At 40.8% G+C, this 25,414-nt stretch overlaps 2 protein-coding genes across 2 annotated transcripts; both read left to right on the top strand.

Annotated features, from left to right (window-relative positions):
• Positions 1–670: 670 nt before the first annotated feature.
• LOC139288102 (claudin-18-like) lies at positions 671–3,898 on the top strand. Its single transcript, XM_070909356.1, has 5 exons — positions 671–890; positions 2,497–2,661; positions 2,748–2,886; positions 2,969–3,082; positions 3,757–3,898. Exons 1-5 carry the CDS (start codon positions 671–673, stop codon positions 3,896–3,898), a joined length of 780 nt encoding a protein of 259 aa, XP_070765457.1.
• Positions 3,899–9,429: 5,531 nt separating this feature from the next.
• On the top strand, positions 9,430–17,827 carry LOC139287632 (heparan sulfate 2-O-sulfotransferase 1-like). Its single transcript, XM_070908775.1, has 7 exons — positions 9,430–9,714; positions 11,886–12,124; positions 14,778–14,863; positions 15,218–15,356; positions 15,440–15,537; positions 16,294–16,451; positions 16,600–17,827. Exons 1-7 carry the CDS (start codon positions 9,591–9,593, stop codon positions 16,824–16,826), a joined length of 1,071 nt encoding a protein of 356 aa, XP_070764876.1. The 5' UTR covers positions 9,430–9,590; the 3' UTR covers positions 16,827–17,827.
• The last annotated feature ends 7,587 nt before the right edge of the window (positions 17,828–25,414 follow it).

The raw sequence follows: 25,414 nt of genomic DNA, 5'->3' as shown, positions 1-25,414 counted from the left end.
TGGTGTTGCCACATCCCAGCCCATCCCATCCCATTCAGGCTTCCCATCATGAGGATATGAGTCAACCAAGATACTGTAAACAGGATACAGTGTTCTGTACCAGTGCATGATTGTGTCAACCATTAAAAAATAAGACTGTATGCCTAATGTCAGGGGATAGAGAAACATGAGTGGCAGCTAAAGTTAGGATATTCAGGCAACAACAGCTTTTGTAAAGCCCCTGAAAAAAAGTATTTCTCTAAAACATTAAATATTCATGACTAATTAAGCAACAATCAAAAATAAAGTAAAGAAAAAACACCCTTAGGGTATTATTTATTAAAGGTACATCCCAACATTTTGGGAAAGTTCAGGTCAGTTTAGTTTAACACAAAGACTGGAAACATGGAGAATCAGCTAGTGACTCCTTATATGTAGCAGTTAGAGAACCGCATCATGTTCACCTTTTGCCAACCAGAATTTGCGACCCACTTTAATCATGTTCCATTGATACTAATACGCTCCACCCAACCTCTTCTGTACCTGGCTGGGTTGTGTGCAAACATGCAGGGTCATTGGTGAAGTCCTTCTTGACTTCACACCTGCCGATATCACATTCAAACACGCAGCCGCCGTGCTGAGGAGAGGCCGTTAGCTTTTGAATCCAGGGGGTTTGAGAAAAGACAGCGCTATGGCAGCCACACTCTGCCAGGTGATGGGCTTCCTTCTGAGTTTGTTAGGGGTTGCGGGAATAATTGCCGCTACGGGGATGGACCAGTGGGCGACGGAGGACCTCTTTGACAACCCTGTGACGGCCGTGTACTCGTACTCGGGCCTGTGGAGGTCATGCGTCCGGCAGAGCTCTGGCTTCACAGAGTGCCGACCATATTTCACCATTCTGGGACTGCCAAGTAAGCTTTTGTTTGTTGTTAGCAATATAGAAGCAACATGGACAAAAATATGTAATAATATATATATATATAATGTAATTTGGTATATATCTTGGTATATATAATTTCTTGAAAGCAAAAAATCACCAAATTGATCTATAATGCCAAATCGACAGTCTTTTTTATGTTCTATTATGCAGTTACTTATTGCGTTAAACCAGAATATTGGTTTGTTATTGGTAAAAATAAATAAATAAATAAGAAGTTATATCATCAAGGGAAAAAAAATGTAATAATGTATACCATTTCAGTTTTCTGTTTCCGTACAATGATGGCAAAATAATGATGAAAGGTCAAACCACACCCTTTGTTGCTAAGGGGCGGAAATTCTCATTGCCACCGCTTCCCGAAACTTAGACAAAGACTAATGTTTCAGGTAAACATCTGATAAGACCTGTTCCTTGTTGAAGCATACATAATGATAAGCAGGAGCTCAGACGCTGCCATTTCATGACTGCGTGACATTGGCGCTAACTTTCGTTTGAGCGGGACATCTAAAATGGCGGCCTCAATGATCCAGTTAATAGGATTCATGTTGTCCGTGTTGGGACAATTCTTGATATCAGCTGCCACAGCAATGGACATGTGGAGCTTACAGGACCGCTCTTTGACAGTAGTGACAAATGTTTACACCTATTCTGGGTTGTGGAAGTCGTGTGTGGGGACAGCGTACGGCGCAACACAGTGCAGGCCTTATTTTACCATACTGGGACTGCCAGGTAAGAGAATTACACTTCGAGAGAAAAAGACGTTTATCGAATATTCCTCCACATGTTGGATTAAGGAGAACATTTTCCAAAGGACCTTGGAAGGTACTTTAGAATATTTGGGAGATTTTAGGGCAGACCCCCCCCCCCCCCCCGCGCATAAAAAATGCAGTCGACTGCAGAAAAGATGGTGTCTCTCCGGAATCAAATGGAAATTTGATGAGACATCCAAAGCTTAGCTGAGCAAGCACAAGCTTTACCGGAGTGTCACACAATGTAAAGTACATTTCCACACTCTGTACTTAACAGCTGAATGTAGTGTAGAGCATATTGTATATAAGGTCTTAAAGGCTTAAGTCTAGAATAATACAGGTACAATATCTCAGGCCATTGAAAGATGGCATTTAGGTCAATGTGTTTTATTACATGGTGCCTTGATTTATGAGTTTTTATATCTGCTGGAATAAAACACAACTACAATTTGTCTTTACTCTTGTTTTACTTTAATTGTGAACCAGTGCCATGAGCGTTGAGCTCTCTAAGCTTCTTTTATAGTATGTTCTTGGTGTACATGTGCATCAGTGAAATGTTATTGTCAATTTGCTAAAAAAAAAACATATTTTAGGAGATTTTGACCAGTTTTGACCAGTTAATCTAAGAACGACCTAAAGACCTTACTTTTGCCTTAGCATTGTTGTTCTTATAGATATATATGTATATATGTGTAAGAATTGATGTATGTATGTCCGTAAGCAAGAACTGCTTTTGTTGGTGTTACATTACATACTTCTGTTATTTTCCACCACTCTACACTGATGGTGATGAGAAATCTTCTCAATGGTGTAAACTTTGACTTTCAGCTCTGCTCCAGGCCGTCCGGGCCCTGATGATTGTTGGCATTGTTCTCGGAGCCATCGGCTGCCTGATTGCCGTATTTGCTCTGAAGTGCTTGAAAATGGGGAACATGGAGGACAACATCAAAGCCACAATGACTCTGTCGGCCGGGATCATGCTTCTTCTTGCGGGTGCGGTAATGCTGCGTCCACAATGTCTCGTTCTGTTATCACAGCTCAACCATTTTTGCACTAATTCCATCGTTTCTTCATTATAGGGGTCTGTGGCATCGCTGGGGTGTCGGCCTTTGCTAACTTGATCGTGCAAAGTTTTCGGTTCACCACATATGCCGACGGTGGGTTCAGCATGTATGGAGGAGGGAGTGTTGGTGGACTCACAGGAGGTCTGACTCCAAGGTAGAGTTAAATTAAGATCTTGTTTTATCTGCTACAGCACTTCGCTATGTGTTCCTGTAATCATTGTCTTCTTCGTTTTCAGGTACACCTTTGGCCCCGCTCTTTTCGTGGGCTGGATCGGCGCAGCCATCTTGGTCATTGGAGGCGTCATGATGTGTCTGGCCTGCCGTGGAATGGCTGAAGACCAAAAGCAACGGTACGTCCCGTCACTGAAGGAAGCAACTGCTAATCTGAGACCTCTTCTGACCTTTAACTGGACCGGTGGGGATGGCAGCAACTTTGGCTGAACTTCTCTCCTCCAGTACATTGAAGTAACAGGGATGAGTAAGCTGCTAAATACAGCAGAGATGCCACAGAAGTGTCTAGTAAGCAGGCACTAAATGCAAAATGCTAGTGCAGATCGTATGTTCACTGTAAAATGAAAGCACTTAAAGACAGAAATCTTGGTCTCTGACAAAGATGAACAACAATACAAAGCACCCCTGGACGTATTTGTTTATGCTGTGGGGCAGTAAAAACCTTACTTCCTTTGAAATTTAAGGACACATACTCAGCAAAATGTAAATGCAAGCCCTTTGGTGTGTTTCTTTCTCTGCATATATAATGCAAAGTTGCAAATGCTTACGAGGCTGCATGCAAAACGATACACAGAAGTCCATATATGTCTTTCTTCTGGTCACACTTCCACACCTTCCATTCCTTGTAATATGTTTTCACTCATATTGTTTTTTGATTATTTCAATATTCACATGAGTGGTGGGATATCTGTGTGAGTCTGGGTGTTATAATTCACTCCAGCAGCTTAAAAGACTTCAGACTCTTTATGTTCTGTTCTTAATTCAAAGTTGGTTATTTTCTGATATTCTTCAGGTACGACGGGATGGCCTACAAAGCCGCCTCTCAACACACCATCTACAAGTCTGACACCAGACCCCGTCCAGCCTACAATGACTCCTACAAAGCCCAGAGCATGGAGGGAAGGCAGTCCAACCAGAGATTTGACTACGTTTAGATTCATTTCACTCCTATAGATACCTCTCCTTTATATTCTGCTGCTCTGTGATGATCCATGAGTTTTTTCACTTGTTTTGGGGTTTTTTGCCTGCATTTATGGGAAGAGTGGTTATTTTTTGAATTTCTCTCTACTTTAATTTGGCAGAACCACTAAACATTTATGGTATTTTTTTAAAAATGTTTTTTAAAATAACATATATTTCTAATTTTCAAATGCTGTTTTGTCATTCGTATTGTGTCATTTATTTTGTTTTTGTGCCAAATAAAAAAAAAACGAAACGTGTGTGATTCTTATTTTGTCTAATTCAAAAGTCATCACCAGAAGCATGTAACAAAATAATAAAGAGGTTTATTCTGTAAGTTCAAACTTAGTTCAGTTATAACTCAAGTTTGAACTAAGTGGAGATTTATGCATCACTAAATGAAAAAGGGTCACACTTTCTATTTCTCATCTAGAGATTAGTTGTTACTAAATGCTAACTCCCAGTAGCTACCAGGTGTATCTGTTGTGTAGCTAACTTAACCAACAGCAGAAGTAACATTAGCTTGCTAATTTATGACGCGTTTAAATTGGAGAGGAAGAGACTTAATATACGGTCGACTCATTACCTGACACTTGATCAAAATTCAGTTTAATAATGATGTAAACATTTGTGAAATTACACAAAATTGAACCCAGTGTAGATCAAATTACAGCATATTTCAGCCTAAACGTTAGCCTAAATGTTGGTTAGGTTAGCTTAATCAGTGTCACGCATGTTTGTCCATGTATTTGACCGTGTATGTATATATGGAATAAAAAAAGTCATACTTTTACAATTACATTATTAAAGTCTTTACTGAAGATTTAACACACTAACTTATGTTGTGTCATATGTTTTTACAGGTGGGATTGCACTTATATAGAGTTACACCTAAAGAAAAACAAAAAAACAATATAACTTGGGGAAGATATACATACACAGACTTTTTCAGAATTTAATTAAAGAATGTATTTAAGTGGAAAAGTTTCATACATGAAAGAAATGTGGGAGCGCTAATGAAATTACTTCCACTGTTCACCAGAAAAGGTTAATCTAATTTGTGCGTATCCTGTCATAAATGAGCAGATCAAAACATCTGAAACAAATAACCATATTGATTATTGTGTTGTTGTTTATCCTATTAGTGTTATCAATAGAAAATGCAGAGGTCATCAGTTTATCCATGGTAGTTACCTGTTATCTCCAGCCCTCCAGCGCCATATGATAGATAAAATAATTATCACATGGTTTCAGGGTAATTGAATAAAGTAAACGGTTCCCCTCAGATAGACTTTGTTCATTGGTCAGACGCTGTGCTCTGTGTGTATGTGTGACGGGTCTTTGATACCGAGGCAACGCAGTTTCTCCTCCTTACTCCTTTGGGATATGTCTTTATTTCCCAGGGAACCGGCAGAAAAGGGTTTAGATGATTTGCATGAAATCACATTTCTTGATGATACAATTAATGGAAGTACTAAGTAGGTGGTAACATTTAATCACACTGAAAGTGAGTCATTAATTGTTTTAATTAAATTGTAGCAAAGTAATGGCTCTGCATTAAGACAATGTGACAAACCTTTTTAAGCTCCTTTTCTGCTTAGTGTCTTCCATGTTGGGAGAGGCCTGACTTGGCCTGCAGTGAATACACTCTAATATCTCCTGTCTCTGGCTCATGGGCTGAGTTCAGGTGAGGGCAGATGGGGATTGTCAACTGCAAATAACAGTCCTTTAGATATTTTCATATGCATCACAGATTGTGGATACGAAATGTTTGATTATAACTACCTGGTGTTACGTGTGTCATGTTTCTTGAACCTAAACCTGTTATTAAGTAAATGTATTTTGTGTCCATGTGTTATGTCACACAGTTGACAGTTCAGAAATGTGACTTTCTCGTCTAAAAAACAAAAGCAGTTGTTTTGGTGGTCCAAAATGGTGGCTACTGTCGTTCAAGTGATCATCAAACCATCGAATAGCCTGTCGTTCCTGGTCTCGCAGTAATAATTGCTTTTCCCCTCCTTTTTATAATTATGTTTTGGAAGGTGGTGAGAAAAGGTCATCCAACAGCATGATATGTTTTCATTGCAGAAACATGCTGAAGTGACTTTTAGTTCCAGTTTACTCAGATGAAGGTTGGACCATGTGGCTCCAACTGATACGTCCTCATCCTTGGAACTCTGGCACCACCTATTGGCTGAGAAATGCATCACTGCTCTGTTGGTGAAGTGGGACATGTGAGACAGTGAAGTCCTGAGAAGCATCAGATCCCCAACTCCCATACTTCATCTTTTCACTATGCTCCTTCTTTACAGATCACCCGCTTTGACTTTGTGTCGATCTTCTCAACCTCCTTGAGATATCAGTGCAAAATTAAATACATCTCTCTACTCCAATAAAATATATTTAGGTTACTTTTTTAGTTTACTTACCTAAACTTTGGAGCCTGCCAATCAACACCACTCACCACATTAGCCCCAAATAACTGACAAGATGATGATTTTAACCTTAACATGAAAAGTGTTAGTAAACCTGTAAATTACAAGTTGCAAATTAGCTGTAAATCCAAACTGTCCTTAAAGTTGGACTTAGATGCATTGTCTGTGGACTGTAGCTAACAGTTTAATAAGAAAGAAGAAAATGTGTAAGTACTCGCACTATACGTGAATTCACTGGACTTTTGGTCCTGTTCCTTTCTTTGTTTTGCCCTAGACATAACCATATAATTACTTCCAGCACATATTGTCTCAGTAAGCAGCGTTACAATGTTTTGTTGTAACAGTATATGTCACTTATGCAACAGATACAACGATAAAGAGCCGCTGTTCTTTAGCATATTAACTTTGCCTCAGTCTCTCTCAGTTCTTACAGGATCTCCAATAGCAAAGTAACAGGTCTTAGCAGCAGCGAGGGACAAGTTCAAGAGACACAGGATCAGAGTGGAGCTACACTTATAGGTGCTGCTGTCGACGGAAGATGCCTCGAGCTCAGACAACAGCTGTGCAGAACAGACCCTGAAGGTATAAGTAGAGAAACAATGGAGCTGGGCAGCTGTGGGTGGAGGCTAGGACATGCCGCGTCAAGCTTAGCCACAATGAATCTCTTCGGTAACAGCATTTAAGAGAATCGGAGGAGAAAGAAGTACAGTGTTGTCAGAATTCAAAACTTTTAAGTCTTTGTGGTCAAAAAGCAGGAGAGTCGGTCAGTGCAATAGTCAGTCTTGGCCTTTCAAACACTATATTTTCCCTTCAAGTCTGCAGCTTTTTAGGAGAATGAGTCTGACTTCTGCCAGGCAACACTGTGACAGTACAGAAGAGGATCTCATGTCAAATCCCATTCAATTTTAGATTTCTGGCTAATAATGATTCCATGCGACGTCCAATAAACCTAAACGTCAAGGTGAACCAGCAGGTAATGATAATGACATATTTGAAGCGACGCAGGTGTATGTCTCACACTAATAGACGGATTTGTCCATTCTACTGTCTGCACACTGTAATACTGCATATTGTGCAGAAAAAATGAAGACAACACACTGACTGGATTGTTGTTGTCCATGTGTGAGAGGGCTTGAATTGTATCTAAAGGGGAAATGAGAAGCCTGAACACGTCACAACACACTCAGATAAAGTGATGGTTCTGCTTCATGTGGAGAAGTCAAATGTACGTACTTTGTCATTTGTAAAAGCCCAGCATTGAAAATGTTTCTTAAATAAAAAGTATCATCAGGAAAAATATACCAAAAGTAAAAGTACTCCCTGCTCCCTGTGAGTTTATAAAGTATATCTAATATATATATATATATAACCAAAAACAGTCTTTATTTTGATAATTGACTTATTGACTAATTATTCGACCAATTGTTTAACCTCAAATTTTACAAACTGTTTGGTAGTTTGTAATTTCTTTACAATGCATCATATTTTAAAAGGTCCTTCATATGTTTTGTATGTAAAATCTTAATTTGTAAAGTAGCTAGTGACTATAGCTGTCAGATAAATGTAATGGAGTAAAAAGTATAATATTTAGTAGAAGCATAACGCGTCATGAAATGGGAGTAAACAAGTAAACTCCTGATACTTCACATTTGTGTAATTTATGTAAATGTACTTTGTTGTACATTTGTAATGGATCACTTGATGGTTTTCTTAAAGATACTCTCTTTCCATTGGCTGTATGGCCAGAGAGAGACATGTTCTGACAGGTTTCTCTGTCAGAACAATTTCTACTTCCAACTGGTTTCAGACTCCGATGACCTCTTGTACTGTTTGACCTAGTTGTGTTCGTAAAGCAGAGGCTGTCAAAAAAACAGAAATTAAGAAGGGATGGTTACCTGATATATCTCCAATTTTCTGATGGGTATCTCAACACACTTCTCTCTTCACAGCAGATGAGGAAGCAAACTTGTTTGAGAATAACGTGCCTGTAATCAGCGGCGTAGATCGTCGAGTTCAGACTTCTCTTCTTCCTGTTACTGGTCTGCGCTGTGATTGGACATTTGATGTTTGGAGCAGCTCTATTATAAGACGAAACTCCTCACTGTCAGTTATTTCTGTAAAATGTTTGCCGAAACTGCATTCAAGTTGCTTGATCTAAACTTTTACACATTTAACTGAACTGAAATCACTGAAATTCCAAGAAGCAAGGTTACATCTGTAATTTATTCTATTCTTCATCCCTGCTGACCACCATAGACTGTGCTTTTTTTCACCTGAATGACTTAATACAAACATAATTATTTAGGGCTTTGGCACGTTTCACGCCACACTGTATTTAATTGGAAAGAGACCTTCAAATCTGTGTCAGTGGTGTAATGTACCGGGAAGAGCGAGAGCATGTTCTGCATTTTAATAGCTATAGAGACGGAGATGTGAGATAAGATTAAAGAGGCAATGGAGCTTAAAAAAAAACTGCAGAGAGCAGGTGATAGATCAAAGGACATTAGAAGATTAAAAGTGAGCTAACACTGGGATATTTCTTTTCTTTATACTTTTTTTTTTAACCATTTACTGCCGTGGTACACAATCCGGTCCAGTAGGTGGCGTATACATCTAACATTGGTTTGTGATCCTCCAGTAAACACGAAGAAGAAGCAGAAGAGGCAGAAGAAGAAGAAGAAGAAGAAGAAGAAGAAGAAGAAGCTACCCTCCAGTGATGCTACTTGCTGCAACAAGCTTCTGGACTCTGCTGTGCATAAGTCCGTAGTTTGGAGTCGCTTTGGACGATTTCTTTCCCTCCAGCCTCAAGTCACATTTAAATGGAAGAAGCTTCGTGGACTCTGCATGCTGTCGGCGGGTTAAAACAAAGCAAGCCCGAATTAAAAATGCGGAGTGACTAACGTTACCGTGTTGAGTTGTGAAGATGACGTTAGCATGAGCTTTACGTGGCTTTATACTGATAGTTAGCGGAGAAGCTAGCTAATGTTAGTTAGTTTGGCTAACACATATCTGTGTTGTCTGAGTTAACGCTGTAGGACGGCTGTCCAGTACTATGGTCGAGTATCAGCTAATAGAGCTAAATAGCTAACGTCAACGAGCTACATTTATTTTAATTAGCTTGAAGTGAATCAGTTCAGGTTAGTTAACGTTAGTCCGCAGCTGCTTTGCTGGATTAGTCGTTAGCAGCGGGTCTGTTCAGTTGTATCTGCGGAATGATTCATCTGGTTGTTTGATGGGGCTCTTAAGGATCATGATGCCGCCCAAGTTCCAGCTTTTGGCTGTTTTGGCATTTGGAGTGGTGATGCTCTTTATTGAGAACCAGATCCAGAAACTGGAGGAGTCGAGAGCCAAACTCGGTAAGACCAAAACAAAGGTGGTTCCAGTCTTTTTAAGCATAAATTATTATATAATTATTCATCGAAAGTCTAATAATATACCAGTTACATTTAGTTTGGAGCATATGAAGGAATTGCTCATTAACAATTTTTACACAAAACATTTAGTTCATTTTGTTGAAGAAACACATATTTTGAAACCAACTTTGTTTAATGTTTTTGTAAAAATCTGCAACAACTTTTGACTAACAACTTTTTGGTATTGCAGTTGTTAGAAAAGTCAAAATGACATTCTTCCATATATTTTAAACATGAATAATATCGTTTTTTCTCCTCATCGGCAGTCTCCCCTACTCCAACTTATCATGGAGGGCAGATGGATCAGTTTTCTAAAGAAGTGAAAGCACCCAAAAGACTAAATGTGTCTAATTTATTATTCATGTCATTTACAATCAAAGCTGTCATGAAATGAGGTCACATTGTAGCACAAATTCTTGTTGATCAAGCAGCAGACCGTTTACTGTACAGCATGCAAAGCAGTGAAGTCAGAGAGCAAATGTTCACTTTTAGAATAAAAGTATAAAAATAATCGCTCTTTGCTGTACAATACATTGTTCTGCAAAAAGTGAATGTATATGTTATGTTCAGACTTGAAATTCTTGACAAATATGCGATAAGTCCATTTCAAGCCCACTGTATTGCAGTGAGTTTGGTCACCTCCTGTACAGCAGACTGGTAGTGTTTAGGAATTACTATACATCTCAAATGTCTTTAAGTGGACTGGAAAGTAGGGAATTATTTACTTGTGGCCAAATTTACTTTCAGTGAATTTTGCTTCTACCCTGTAAATGAATATCATGGGGCGTTTGCTGGCTGGTCCCTTATGAGACAGCCAGCCGTTCCGCTCCACATCTGTGATACAAGCAGGTTTAATAGACTGAGGCGGACACTTGTGAAAACCAGGACAGGTCTAGAAATGAGAGCACTGGACCTGAACTGTCATTGGCAGCCATAGCGTGTCCACTCTAATTTGATTCATTTGAAAAATCAGCTAATGGTTGGCATACTGTGTAGCAGTGCTTGTTAGAATTGGATAGAAGAAAAAAAAGTCTCATTTTGTAACTGAACACGTGTCATACTTTAGTCAAATCAAGTTGAACGTGAGGTTTGTCGATGCATATGTCACTGGATGACACAGAAAAAAGGGTATGAGAGTGTAGTGCTGGGCGATTATAGCTGAAAAATGTATCACAATAAATTGTTTCATTTCCGTAGATCGATAACTATTGATATGACCTTCTATCCTCGGTACATATCACTGTTGTTTTATCGCCCAGGCCCGCGAGAGTCTGACACTAATTTAATGTTGGCTGGTAAGAGACAGGAGATTGCATTATAATACAGCACTGTAATGTACTTTTAGAGTATAAAATGTACGCATTTAATCCTAAAATAGTTAGCAGGAACTAACTGCCTGGACATTTACTGCATAATGCCTCTTTCAGAATTGGGAAATTACAAGGGCCAAGACACCATCCATCTGCCAAATGCAGACTAACAAACATCCTGCAGACACATGGCTCTTCTCTCCTCATGGTGTCAGACACAGAGGGGCCGCCCAGGCAGCAGGATGTCTGCATTACATTGAGCGACACACAGCCGGTCCAAGAGATACTCACAAGGCCATTCCTGTAATTGGCTTTAATTAACATTGCAATGGAGAAAAGAAGTGGGAGAAAACACTTTTAATTAAGCCTCCTGTCAATATTATCATGAAAAGCTTAATTACTTGTTTCGCCGTTATTGTGTTTTGAAGGTCTATGTTGTTTTCCTTAATTAAGGCATGCTAACAAGCCTCGCTGGCCTTAATTTTAAAACTGTTTGCTCATTTTTACAATAGATGTACCTTTTGTCTTTGTCCTCGTGCTGCGTTGGTGGCCTCACACCTGCTGTGTGTGCTGCAACATGAGAATAACAACAAGCATCAACTAGCTTTTGGCTCATTAAAATCCAGGCAGCAGCCAGCCAGTCCATAATTGTATACATTGGAGATGTGTGTAATGGTTTCTAAACTTGATTCAGTTTAGAAACAGCTTGACACAAACAATCAAGTTGTCCTATATTTGACAGTCTTTTCAAAGGTATTTATGTTTGATTGTTAATGGTGCATATCATGTTGTCTGCCCGCACAGAACGTACCATCGCCAGACACGAGGTGGCCGAAGTGGAGCAGCGTCGCAGCGAAGACGCTGGGCGGGCACTGTCCCCGCTGGCAGAGAAAGACGACATGGTCATCATCTACAACAGGGTGCCCAAGACAGCCAGCACATCCTTCACTAACATCGCCTACGACCTGTGTGGGAAGAATCGCTTCCACGTCCTGCACATCAACACGACCAAAAACAACCCTGTCATGTCTTTACAAGACCAGGTGAGACCATTATTGTATTTAGATGCAGTGTCGCAAACTAAAACAAGATGTCAAAATCCCCTTCAGAATATGAAAGGTTAGAATTTATTACAGCATTTAAACTATTTTACTTTAACTGCAAATACTTCACTTTTTATACAGAGGTCCAGTCCATAACAGCTGCTAGACAGAAACTTGACTCCACTTCTCACATAAGCATATTTCTGTCATAATACTAATAACACTGTACTTATTATAACAAAGATGCAAAGATAGAAGAGTCCTTTGTTGGCACAACAGATGCTCCGCTTATGATAGGCTTGTGGGCACTTTGATCATCACAACTGAAAGTCTGGAATTTAAAAATAGGCCATTGTTGTGGCCAGAGTCGCTCTGTGTTGTAACATGAAACATTTTCACATGAATGTGCTTTTAATACTCGGAAAAATATGTGGAGGCTTTGAGCATAGCTCTTACTAACAGCCTCACCTCACATCTGTGCAATGGCGAACTTCACCAGTGAAGTCTATTTCTGTAATGTTCCGACTATCTGCTTATCGTTCTGTCAGTGAGTTGTGTGGAAGAATATACAAGATAAAAGGGTGGCAGTTTCATAGTTTTCCTAAGTTCTATCAAACAATATTTCAAGCAATTTCTTGAAGGCTACATGGTCGGCAAAGAAAGCTATAGTATATGGGGTTTCAGAGGTGTTTGTGTACGAGAAGTTTCCCAGAGAGGAGACTATAATTCACTGAAGGTCAAGTTTTCAGTCGTAGATTACAGATCGATGGATGGATTTTAGCTTCAACATTGAATGAACTGCAGCCTTGTTCATGCAGTGTCTGCGGTTTGTGCCTCCAGTCTTTCTTAAAGCTGAAAATCAACACTTTAACCTCCACACTTATTGTCATTTGAAATCCAAAGTGCTACTGTAGAGAGACAACACAATGATAAACACACGACCGTCCTGTACTTAATGGCTGCACTGTAGACGGACAGAAGACGGAGAAACAGAAGTCAATTGGCAGAGACGTAGCATCTCTTCAGCATGCTTGTTTTCACAACTAGCATAATGCAGAATGTTTGATATTTTGGTTAGAGATCTGTTTACAGGAATCAAAGTTGGCAGTTACCACAGGCTTGGTGGTAGAACCACACCAGGAGACTATTGTTTGTATATTGTTAGTTGGTAATGTTTTAAAAACTGCAGCGAACATGTGAGGCTTCATTGGGTGCATTTATGTTGTCAGTGCAGCATAGTGTTAATGCCTCAAAGCTATGCTGTTATTTTTGGCTGCTATTGCCAAGGTAATATCCTGTCTGCCGTCTCACAACAGGCTGCCGAGGGGAAAGAATCAGTCTGTTGGCACGTCAGAACTCCTTTTACAACAGGGACGTTCAAATTTGTGTCCAGTAATAGCATCTAGCTTAGCCAAAACTGGTGAACATGTTTGACTTTGTCATATTTTTACAAACCCGCAGAGTGTGTGTCAAAGATAATAGTGATAATAGTAATAAATGGAGGTGGTGTGCTGTCAAAAAATTGGTTGCGTTTGATGTTAATGATTAAATATGTGCTTGTACGTGAGACATCATAGAGCTGTTGAAACATGTCCACCATATTTTGAAGGGTGTAGTTTCCATGTCTCCCACTCTTTTCCTGTGAATCCTGTTTTTGCTCTACCCAACTTTTATAGCTTCTGTTAGATTTTCTAACAAAAATCTCTCTTTGAACACCATGTAGGCCACCAAACTACATTCATCTACTGTTCAATTAAAAAGGAGAAAGAAATGTATGCTTTCATGTGTGAACTAGCTGACATGTAACATATGCGTTTGTCTTTGTTAATAATTCAATAGTCATTTGTTGATCCCTTTTGTGGTACTTTGATGTTTTTTACCAAGGTGAGGGTGGCTGTATCACACATGAATAAGGCCATGAATATTATAAACATTAGCAAAGTCTCTGGAAAACATTCTGCTCATGTCAGCACATGAACCAAGTGGTGCCAGTGTCAGAGATGTGTGTCACTTTGCTCCCGGTGTAAATATCAATGGAGAATGTCCTCCGTTAACAAGGAATGGCTTACACCTTTTGCTCAGTAGAGCTAACTAACTTGTAGTGTGCAACCTGTTATTACGAAGTTATAACACAATGGCCGGGCCACACATCCGACCTCTGCCTGTGTGTGACGGCTACCTCGCTGAACTGCTGTGGCTCACGCATATGGTGTCAGCAGCGTTGCTGCTGCCAGCTCTGTGTTTCTACATTGACTTTGCCTTTGATAATGGCCATCAATAATAGCATGTTTAGTTTAGACAGAAAAAGGTTAGGAGGTGTGTACTCAATTTTAAGTGTTATATATATATATATATATATATATATATATATATATATATATATATATATATATATGTAGACTCAGAATCTGCGCTGCAGCCGCAATGCACACGCGCTGCTCACGCAGGATGTGTGTTACTGTAATAAATTCTCTCTACAACTATCTTACAGTGTCGACTGCACAGACTCACTGCAGCCTTTAAATCGTGAAAATGGGAAGAATCAGTGTCTTTGAGTCGTCAGCCTTTTTCACTTCTCTGTCCCAGTGTTTTTTTCCATTTCCTGGAGTTTCCCTGCCGCTCCATAATTAGTTTCCATTATCTCTGGCTACAGGTGCGCTTCGTCAGGAATGTCACCTCGTGGAGAGAGATGAAGCCCGGCTTCTACCACGGCCATGTAGCTTATCTGGACTTCTCAAAGTAAAGCCCCTCATTTCCTGTAATACCTTTTAATATCCAGATTAGTTACAAACAGTTAGCACAGTAGATAAAGGAAGGTCATGTATTGATTGCTAACGTGTGCTTTAGTGTTGATTAATAGCATTGTTGTCCTTATCTCCCCTGACACTATCACTCCAGTGATCGCAGGTAATTATCCTAATAGTGTAAGTGTCCGTCAGTGAGCGAGAGAGACCCTGTTAACTGGCAGATTCTTTAGTGCAATAAACACTATTAATTAGGGGCAGAAATGTGTCAGCTTCATGGTCTAGTCCTCAAGTGTTCAGTGCAAATAAGAACTTTTGTTCTTTTATCAACCCCTTTCTTTTTGTTTAGATATGGGGCGAAGGGTAAGCCGATGTACATAAATGTGGTGAGGGACCCCATAGAGCGCCTCGTGTCGTACTACTACTTCCTACGCTTTGGAGACGACTACAGACCTGGTCTTCGACGAAGGAAACAAGGGGACAAAAAGGTCTTTTATTTTATCAAAATAAATCTTTAGTTTCAGGGCCCGCACGTACATGTATGATAGCAAGTGTTTCTGCTGTCTTTCAGACCTTTGATGAGTGTGTGTCGTCAGGGGGGTCCGACTGTGCTCCCGAGAAACTCTGGCTGCAGATCCCCTTCTTCTGCGGCCACCATTCGGAGTGCTGGTGAGTGTGCTGCACCAGCCTCGTCAGAAACAGAACACAATCACAGGAAATGTTTGCAATTGCAAGAGACACTCTTTTTTTTAACAATAACTTGCACAATTAAGTTGCAGCAAGTAAAGGTTGAAGCAGGTGGCTGTTGATGTCAAGATCCATGTCTGTCTGCACATTTACGTTTGGTTTTGTGGAAGAAGAAACACTTATCAGTTTTGATGTTTGTGTGTTTTTGTTGTTCATGAGAGACCAACAGAGTGGCAGGACTTAATCTACGTAAACAACATAGGTAACGACTCGTGTCACTTTCAGACAGGTACCCAGCAGGTAGCTCGGTAGTTGTCAAGTGTAAATGAGCTTTGAATTTCTTAGTTTGTCACCTTTAAAACAGTTCTCCAGCCTGATACCTACATTACCCACAACTCGATTCTCGATGGCCAACACTTCAGTCAGAGATTCGGTTGTGTTATGCCAGTAGCAGCTAATGTAGCCTTGTGCTGCTAGCCTCAAGCAGAGATGATCTGGTAAGCTCACTTGTTCCCTGTAAACGGCTGCCTGCTGTGCCCGAAAACAACACAGAGTGAACCAAAAGCTGCAGATTGAGGTGATAAGTCTCTAAGTTCACCACTACGAGCGCCCCCTTCCACGTCCACTCCGCATGTCATTCGACACATACATTGTTATTATGAAAATAACGATTATAGCTGCTTTAACTGACTGATCTCAGATGTATTGATAATGTTGTATGTGCTGTTCTGTGTACAGGAATGCGGGCAGTAGATGGGCTCTGGAACAGGCCAAGTACAACCTGGTGAACGAGTATCTGCTAGTTGGAGTAACTGAGGAGCTGGAGGACTTCATCATGATCCTGGAGGCAGCACTACCCCGCTTCTTCAAGGGAGCCACAGATCTCTACAGAACAGGTACAGACACGGCACACATCGCCTCGCGGTCAACCTCGCTGCTCAAACGTTTTTGTTTAATGTGTTTTCCTGTTTGTGGCGTCCATAAGTGAGCTCTGTAGCTCGTGAAATCATCGACGCTCATTAATCCTTCTTACGTTCGCTCCAGGAAAGAAGTCCCATCTGCGGAAGACCACCGAAAAGAAGCCCCCCACCAAAGAGACAATCTCCAAGCTGCAGCAGTCTGACATCTGGAAAATCGAAAACGAGTTTTATGAGTTTGCGCTGGAACAGTTTCAGTTTGTGCGTGCCCACGCCGTCAGGGAAAAGGACGGAGAACTTTATGTCCTGGCTCAGAGCTTCTTCTATGAAAAGATCTACCCCAAAGTGAACTAGACGGGTCGCCAGAGTGACGACGGCAGCACACAGACTTTATAAGGACTCCATTAGAAGTCATTTACACTGGGAGGAACAGATACAACTGCAAGGTGAACGCTCCAATGCTTTTTCTGGGATTTAGATTTCGACGCTGTTACGGTACAGACAATCCCTTTCAGGCTGTAACGGGAATCTCCACAAGGAATGTGTCTGTTTTTTTTTTCTTTATTGCTGGTGCAGCTGTTAGGAAAACTTCAAATGGATGAACGGTGAGAAAGAATTCAAGCCCAGAGCCGGGTGAAATAGTTACTGAATGTGATACATCTCGAAACACAAGCAGCCTTTGATTTATCAAGTTTTGTGTTCAAGTTTAAAACCATATTATAAAGTGTTTCTTTCTACTGAGGAAATAAGCTCAGAAAGCTCGTTCAGTTTTTTCTACATTTTAGATGCACAAATTCACGTTTACAAGTTACAGAGGATAAAAAGTGTTACGACAAACACAGACATCTGAGCTGCATCTGTACATACTCTGTTCTGGACCAAATGGTAGCAAATGAACATAGATTGGACCATAGCATCCTTCGGTGCGTGACTAGTAATTTTTTTTTTATCCCGCTGAGATGTTCTCACTTTGTAGACGTGTTTTAACACATCAGTATTTTACCACAGAGATAGCGATGTGCATTTTTTGATATAACTAACAGCTGCTGTGTCAGCCTATGAAAGGACCACAGCTGGAGCAGGAGGATGAATGTTTTGAGTACAGGGTTTACCAGAGAATGACAAGAGTGACTTCATCACACGGTCATTTCCAGCAGAAAGAGACGGGGCCGGAGGTCGAGCTAATAGTGCCTTTATTACCACGTTTAGGACATTTTCACTTTCCAGAGATCCAGAGATGTTTTCTCTTTTTTTTTTATTTGTGTGTGTATTCTTAAGAACTGCAGTTCCTGTTTGTCTTCTGTTTCACACTTACCCCGTTAACAACCTCAACATAAATACATAACTGCACATTTCTTGGCTCATTTTATTCTTACTGTATTCTTTACGAAGAGTGTGTGTGTCATGATGAGCAGGAAGCAGGTCTTTTAAGGGGCACTCTGGCTTTTTTGAATTGCACTTCCATAAAGTTTGGGAGACCTTTTAGTCCCTGGTGTGCATCAAGAACATAGAGCCAGGTTCCTACATTTCCCATGGTGCAACTGGATGGCGTCTTTTGTCAGCCCCTCCCTGCCTGGAGGTTGACAACATGATTTGTTCAGCATGAGTATTATTATTCACGTCCAAACACTATGCAGTCGTGGTAGAACCTCCGCAGATGGCTATCACTTAATTATAGAGAATCTCCAGATGAGGCTGATAAGGATTTGACATTAATATTAAACATCACACCATATGTTCTTTTATCAATGATTCTGGGGAATGTGGTCCGTCCCTCCAAAATGTTATCAGACAGAAACCTTTCAAAATAATCTCATGTCCCTTTTATCTACAGCAGACCTCGGAGCTTCCAGATAACTCGATTTCATTTCTTTATTAATTTGGTTGCTGTCGTTTTGATTGTAGGATTATTTTCATCACTGATTCATTTTGCTGATTATTTTCTCAATGGATGGTTTGGTCTGGAACACGTGTCTGAATATGGTGAAAAGGCCTGTCACAGTTCCCTAAAGCCCAATATGACACCTTCAAACCGCTTGTTTTGTCCAGCAAACAGTCTTAAAGTAAAAAGTTATTACTACAAAAGCTCCTCACATTTATTTGCCCCAATCGATAAACAATCAGTTGTTTGTAATGCACAATAACTGACATTTAGTGCTTCCTTCCTTACATCTAGTGCATGTTGTTCTGCAGGCTTTCTATTGAAATTATGTAGTCTCCGAGCCCAAATTCAAAGTCATTTTTTCAGACTTAAAGCTCCAAGTGTTTTCACAGGCTGAGGAGTGCTCTCTGCCACTTATACATTGACTTTGATTTTTAAAATTGGTAAGTACCCCTTTAATTTGAATTGTCTGTTTATTATTTAGGGATGTTTCAGTGGAGGCCTGTTTTTAAAAGTTGATTATGCCGTGATATGAGGTTTTATTTCATTCAATACACAGGGGCAACGGCTATTCCCGTATGTGGACAATCAGGCTTGTTTTTGCCCCCTTTTTGGCTCTCTCGCCGTGATCCGCACCAGCCAAGTCACTCTTGACTCCCATTTCTCGTCTTTTGGCTCCATAATTACAGAATAATTGCCTCTATATCTTACTCAACGGGGAGTACTTAGAAAGCCGTGAAATAACAGACTGGGACGGGATGATCTGCTGAAGTCAGCTGTATTAACCAACTCTTCCCTCCTCTCTGATGGGAGAGGAGATGGGAGGGAGGGGAGAGTGTCTGCAGGGGGAAGCACTAGCACGCTCCAGCAGCCCACAGCCTGTTCTTGTGTCTACACAGAGACGAGCACAAAGGCCCCAACCCACATTTGACGCTCTGTGGCCATGGACACAAGGAGAGGCTGCCCGTCTCAGAAAATAGAACTCAATTAACAGTTTAGCTGCAGGCATATTGGAACGTTGTTTCATTAACGAGATGAATACAGTCTGATAATTACTTCATCTCAATTAGCAAAAAAAAAACTACACTCTGTATTGATTGCGCCTGATGAGCTTGAAGGTTAATTAGGAACACAATAATTCAAAAGTCTATCGTGCTTTGTTGTTGTTTGACAGTTGTGAGAACTGTTTGTTGCTGGATTTTTGCTTCTGTGCTGCTTTTAAGGACTGCGTGGGTCTTTCAGCAAAATAACCTGCTTCCATCCTAACCTTGACTCCGGCCTGTGTTTTTGGTGTGGAGTTTCGGCACCAGTTTCCGTCCCCGCTGTTCTGCTCTTAGCCACCAGAGGGAGCCGTGGTCCTTCTGAAAAGCCTCCCGAGAGCAGCATGGGAGCTGGGACCGACTGAAACGGTCCGCCAAGCCCCCATTAATGCACCTGTGCAAAGCCAAATGGAACAAACTAATAGTGCATTACCATTCACAATACAAATTACACCATTAGGCACACTTGGCTCTCAGGCCTTGTGATAGCTATAAATAGTTTCACTTGGTCTTGGACAATTTGTGCTGTACTTGCATAATGACAGCAATCAAATTAATTCAGGGTGTGCAAATGGAGAACCCGTATTGCCGCATGTTGTGAAAGGGGACATTTGGGGCTTTTTTTAATGATGTACCTCTTCCTGTAGAACCACCTTTTGCAAGAGGAATTGATCAGCGGGGCCCAGCAGCCATAACATAAGTAAAATGTCTCCATTACAACCCATCCAGAGCGTTTGATCCTGTTATTGCTGAAGCTGTGCAGAGTAATGACCTCTTTTTTTTTGTCAATGAAAGTTGGCTGGACTATTAGAAATGACCTTCTGGATTGGTTTTTGGATCCTTTTTCAGCGGACCATAGGAGACCCAGCACAGTTTTCTGCAGCTAGCTGACCTCAAAGTGGTTTCACTACTGCTCCATAAAACAAACAGAGCAGAGCAGAGGCAGCTTGACTGCCCCTCACTGGGACTGTGGACAGGACCTCAAAGCGCTTGGCCAAAGGGGACCATTATGTGTACTACTTTTCGCTGTGTTTTATGTAAATGCAGCATGCTGAAATGGAAGGTAAAATTAAGCCAGCATGTTAGAGGCACTGGGCCAAGAAAACTTTAAGTGTTCCTGATATTCCTATTCTACTGAAGCCTGGTGCAGATGATAGATGGCAGTTGATGGAAGCCATCACCATCATAAAGCATTGCCAGATTCATCCATTAAGGGTTTCTTGCCTTCTAGCCTGTTACACGTTGACATTTGACGATGTGAAAAGGATAGTTAAACAAGACTAAGAGTCTACAGCCTTGCTTGCAGCTCTGTGGGGCTGTTCTTGGGCATAATGTAGCCCCAGTTTGTCACAGAGCTAAGCATCTATGTCTGAAAGACCCAGAAGGTTGTTTGACAAGACTTACTGCTGTTCTGAAAGTATTTCTGGAATCCTCAAAGACTCCTTTAACCATCTGGACGAAAAAAAATATTCTGTCCACTATAATAAAAGGAAACTACTATTCCTAAAATTCCTAATCCAAACTAAGATGGTCGCCGGTGGTTTCCTGAATTGTAAATGGAGTCGCAACTTGCTAAATGGGTTAAAATATATTTTTTTCTTTTTTAAAATCTTTTTATTGTGCAGCGGACTGGAATTTCTTTTCATCCCGATGAAGAGTCTTTAAAGATTCTGGACCACTGACCTTCAGGACAAGTGTTGTTGAACAACCTCCTGGTTTTTTTTTTTTTTAACATTACAGGGTAAGTTTTCTTTCAGAGAAAAGGATTCTCAGCTCAGCTCGAATGTAACACTAATACATGAGAAGCACCAGATAGAGCTAGGAAAATACGGTGCTTTGAGTTAAATGCTAATGTTAGTATGCTAACATGCTGATGTTTAGCTGCTCTATATATTTGCCGTGATCATCATTTTAGTTTAACGTATTAGCATGCTAACATTTGATAGTTAGCATTAAACACAAAGTACAGCTGAGGCTGATGGGAATGTCATTAGTTTAGCAGGTATTTGGTCATGACCAAAGTATATAATAAAAGTCAGGAGATCACCAAAGTTACTTCAATCCACCCTGAGGGGGGCATGAATGTCTGTACCAAATTTCACGGCGATCCATCTCATAGTTGTCGAGTGATTTCCGTTAAAGCAGGTCGACGCTGCTATCCCAAGAGCGGCCATGGCGCTAGCATGGCTAACAACACAAATCACAGACCTGAGCAGAGATACACGCTGCTGGTCAAACTACCACAGAAAGACAAAAGGGCCGCAGCTCTTTTTCTAGATGCACTCTTATCAATTAAAAAAGATTATGGACGGGAAGATCACAGCATCGCATCCATCATTTACATGTAGGACATGTTGTAATACATAATGGACAATATGAGCCTGTGAGCACAACAGGGAGGTTGACCCTGTACAGGAAACTCTCTGATACTCTTAATTAGATTGCTGTATTGTAGTTTGACCTTGGCGGGAGACACTCTACACTACTCTGTCTCCCTCCCTCTCCCTCCCTGTCTTTCTCTCGCTCATGGTAGTGCTGGCAGGCTGCGAGCTCATAGTGGTGCATGGGCATTTTCTCCTGGAGGGTAGAGAGAGAAATGCAATCAGCAATTCAATCGTGGCCATTGTGTAGCAGTGCTGATGAGCTTTGCAGAGTAGATAATGGATTAAATTATTTATCCCCCCTCCTCCTCCTCCTCAGTGCTTATTGTTGCCTCCTCTTTGTGCTGCTACAGCGGTACACAGACGTAGGTTGAAGGCCTAGATCACTTGCTGCCTTTCATAGATCTAATTTTTCTAATTAGCGCTTGAATGCAGAGCGTTCTCTCCCCCTTTACCCCCTGCCTCCACCGCAGCCTTCATTGTCAGATACGTTCCATGAGGTGAGCATGTGAACCTATCAGCGTCCAATTCTCTGACAGAGAATACCACTGTACCACCACATCTCCGTCACTCCTCCCCGTACTCCTCTTATTGAAACGCTAAGTGATCTTGATAATAACCTAATCAAGGACAGTGTCTTCAAGCGAGTACTATTAGACTGCGGCAGCTGTGCAGAGGACTTGGCTGATCTGAGATCAGGAGCACTGTGACCAAAATGTCACTCCCCTAAGTGTTTTCAATTATGTAGTGACCATATGGAGGAAATGGGAAAGCTGCTGGATCCAGATTATGTACAAATTGAAACATGGACAATCCATACATGATATTGATTATGAAGGCCGTCAGCCAGGAGCTCAATATACAATTTGACTGAGATCTTTGATGCATCGCATTCATGCTGCTACAGCAGCTGTCAACATCACTATCAGCGGCTCATCGGTAGTTCTTTAACTGATGTGCTGCTGATTGTTTCAGGTTTAATGTAAGATACACTTTATCGATCTTACGTAGGTAAAATTGTGTCTCAGGAGAAAACATCTACTATATACAATATGAAGTACTATACACAGCATACGGTAAATAATCAAAACTAAAGTGACCCAGTAGCTGAAACAAGTTTCAGGTTGTAAAAAAAAGAAACAAAAAACAAATGTAACTTAATTCCAACTAACTGCTGAATATGGAGCCCCAAAACCAACAAAAGGCAGTTAAAGGTTATCAGATCATCAATAAATAACACAATAGAGAAGCATGAACTTCACACTTTTGTCAGTTGGTAGAAAAAAAAGCTTTTTGAAAAATAAACATGTCTTAATCAAACTAAATCGTGTATAAGTTAAAGTAAAACTGTCCGTAAAAGACTGTGCATTACTACTATTTGTAGTATCAGTACGAGTAGGAGTACAGTCCCTTGTATATACACTTGTACATATGCATAGATATATCAGGCCTTGTGGCGGGGCTCGTTCCTCTCCCCTAACAGCCAATGCAGGCCCATTTTAGAGTGCTGACAGATGATGCAACTGTTGTGGTCACATCCCCCCAAAAAAAAAGAAAAAAGAAAGTGCCACCACAAAGCGTCTCACATGCAGACCGGAGTGATGCAGACTCTGTGTCTACAAACACTCCCCATTATTCTTGTCGTGGCCGGTGGAGGCTTGCATGTACTGTAAGTTCCAGAGCAATGTGGCCTGCTTGTGTTACATACTTTTGTGGGCCGCCTCCCTGACAACTGGCAACAAAGGATCCATTGAGCAGAGGCAGCGACGAGGGGCTTTGATGGGTAATCTGCATGCGTTTGTAGAGGGAAACCGGAGCTGGGTTAAAGGAAACAGGTGCAACTAATTACAATATCCCCAGTCCTCTTCTCCTCTGGATTTCCTCATGCTTTCTCTCCTTCTTTCATTTACTTTATCATCCTTGTTTTCCTTACTGCGAAATCTTTTGCAGGGGTGAAATTCCCTAATGAGACTTTATCACACACACACACACACACACACACACACACACACAGTGCAATAACACAGAGCGTGCAGCTTCATTCACTTCTTCCTCACAGGTCAGACATCAAAGCGGTGAGGTGAAATCTGCGAGGGAAGTAACAGGAGGACGTTTTAATTTAATACTTAACACCGCACGTGTTACGGCTTTGTTCTTTGCACGTCATCGATGCTTTTCCAACCTCTGGTAAACTCAAAGCAGGATGATATACTCCTCTCTTTGTCAAAGTGCGTGTATTCTGTGTGAACAACTGTGTGCTTGCGGACGCAGTCTACAGTGCAAAATAATGGAAATTTGAGAGGCTTCTAAAGCCGCTGGCACTGAGCATTACCTCTACAGTAGATGTGATTTCCAATGTTTCAAGTATCAGGCTCTATTTCTGAGTCTAGCACAGTGCTGTAATGAGAGGTCATTTTGTGTGGACACACTAGATATAAATTCAAAACGTGGTCCGTGGTCAGACCTTTTTGCCTCCAAATGTCTCCTTCCCTCCATTTTCCTCAGAGCTTGATTTGAGCAGAGGCGATTGGCCAAATCCATACAGATAAATCATCAAAATAAGCTGCTCAGTACGTAATGCATTATGCGTTTGGCACATCTATGGTATTTTAAAATCATAAGCAGATTTTTTTTTAAGGAGTTATAGGCTGATCTTAAATTTGGCGGCATGTACAGTAGGAGGGATTTTCATGTTGATATTTGAGCCCGACATGAAATTGACAAGTTTCAGATTTCTCCACATGCCGAAGCAGTGTGCCTGGGGCAGTAATAAGAGCAATACCTGGCATTTAAAGTCACGATGAAATGAAAAATGCCTTCTTAACCTTTTTAGATCACATCATGTTGTGCACCTATTTAACAATATATGAAAAAAAAATACAAAAAGTCAATTTCTTTGACTTCTTATATCAAAATCCAATTATGTTTTCTTCCTGTAAAACAAAATATGACGTGTGCTTACATAAGCTCAATCAATCTTCAACTTTTAGCAGCACAGGGCTAAGATTCACTCTTTAGCTAGCTAGCAACAGCATGCTGCGTTGGTTGTGACAACGTTAAAATCAAATTCCTCCCAACATTATGTCCCGCCTGCCGATCCGTCACAGAATACGTCACAATATTGAAGCTAGATACTCTCGAAATGCTGTTTCATTTAGATACTTTGGTACTCTAGCGTAAGCAGAAAATGTTAGCACGCACGACTAACTAGCTTACCGCCGTAGTTACGCTACCATAGTGTTGTCCAAAGCCAAGATGCATTTCATAAGCTAACTACATTATTTTGGGGGGTTAAAGATGAACTGTTGATCCACTGTAGTATTTAAAACCAGGGCTAACTTAGTCTATCCTCCAGTAGCCTACAAAAACAAAACTACTTCTTTATCATCATGCATGTAAGACCCTTTCGCGGGGTTCTTGTTTCAGATCAAGCTAATAATAAGCCAGTTAGCTAGCCACGATTCAGCCGTACCGTTGCCTGTTTTGTGAAATAAAGGGCTCATTGTTTCAAAAATCACTAAGAATTTCGAGTTAAGTTCCATTTTTGTTACTTTTACTGTCCAACACAATGAGACGTGGGACTTCAGGTGAAAACTGAACATGCTGTAATACCGAACAACAGAACACATTCGTCCATGT

This window comes from Enoplosus armatus, chromosome 7, assembly GCF_043641665.1.
Source record: "Enoplosus armatus isolate fEnoArm2 chromosome 7, fEnoArm2.hap1, whole genome shotgun sequence".
Lineage (NCBI taxonomy): Eukaryota > Metazoa > Chordata > Actinopteri > Centrarchiformes > Enoplosidae > Enoplosus > Enoplosus armatus.
The sequence above is the reverse complement of the archived record's forward strand: the minus strand, read 5'-3'. Positions and strand labels throughout refer to the sequence as shown.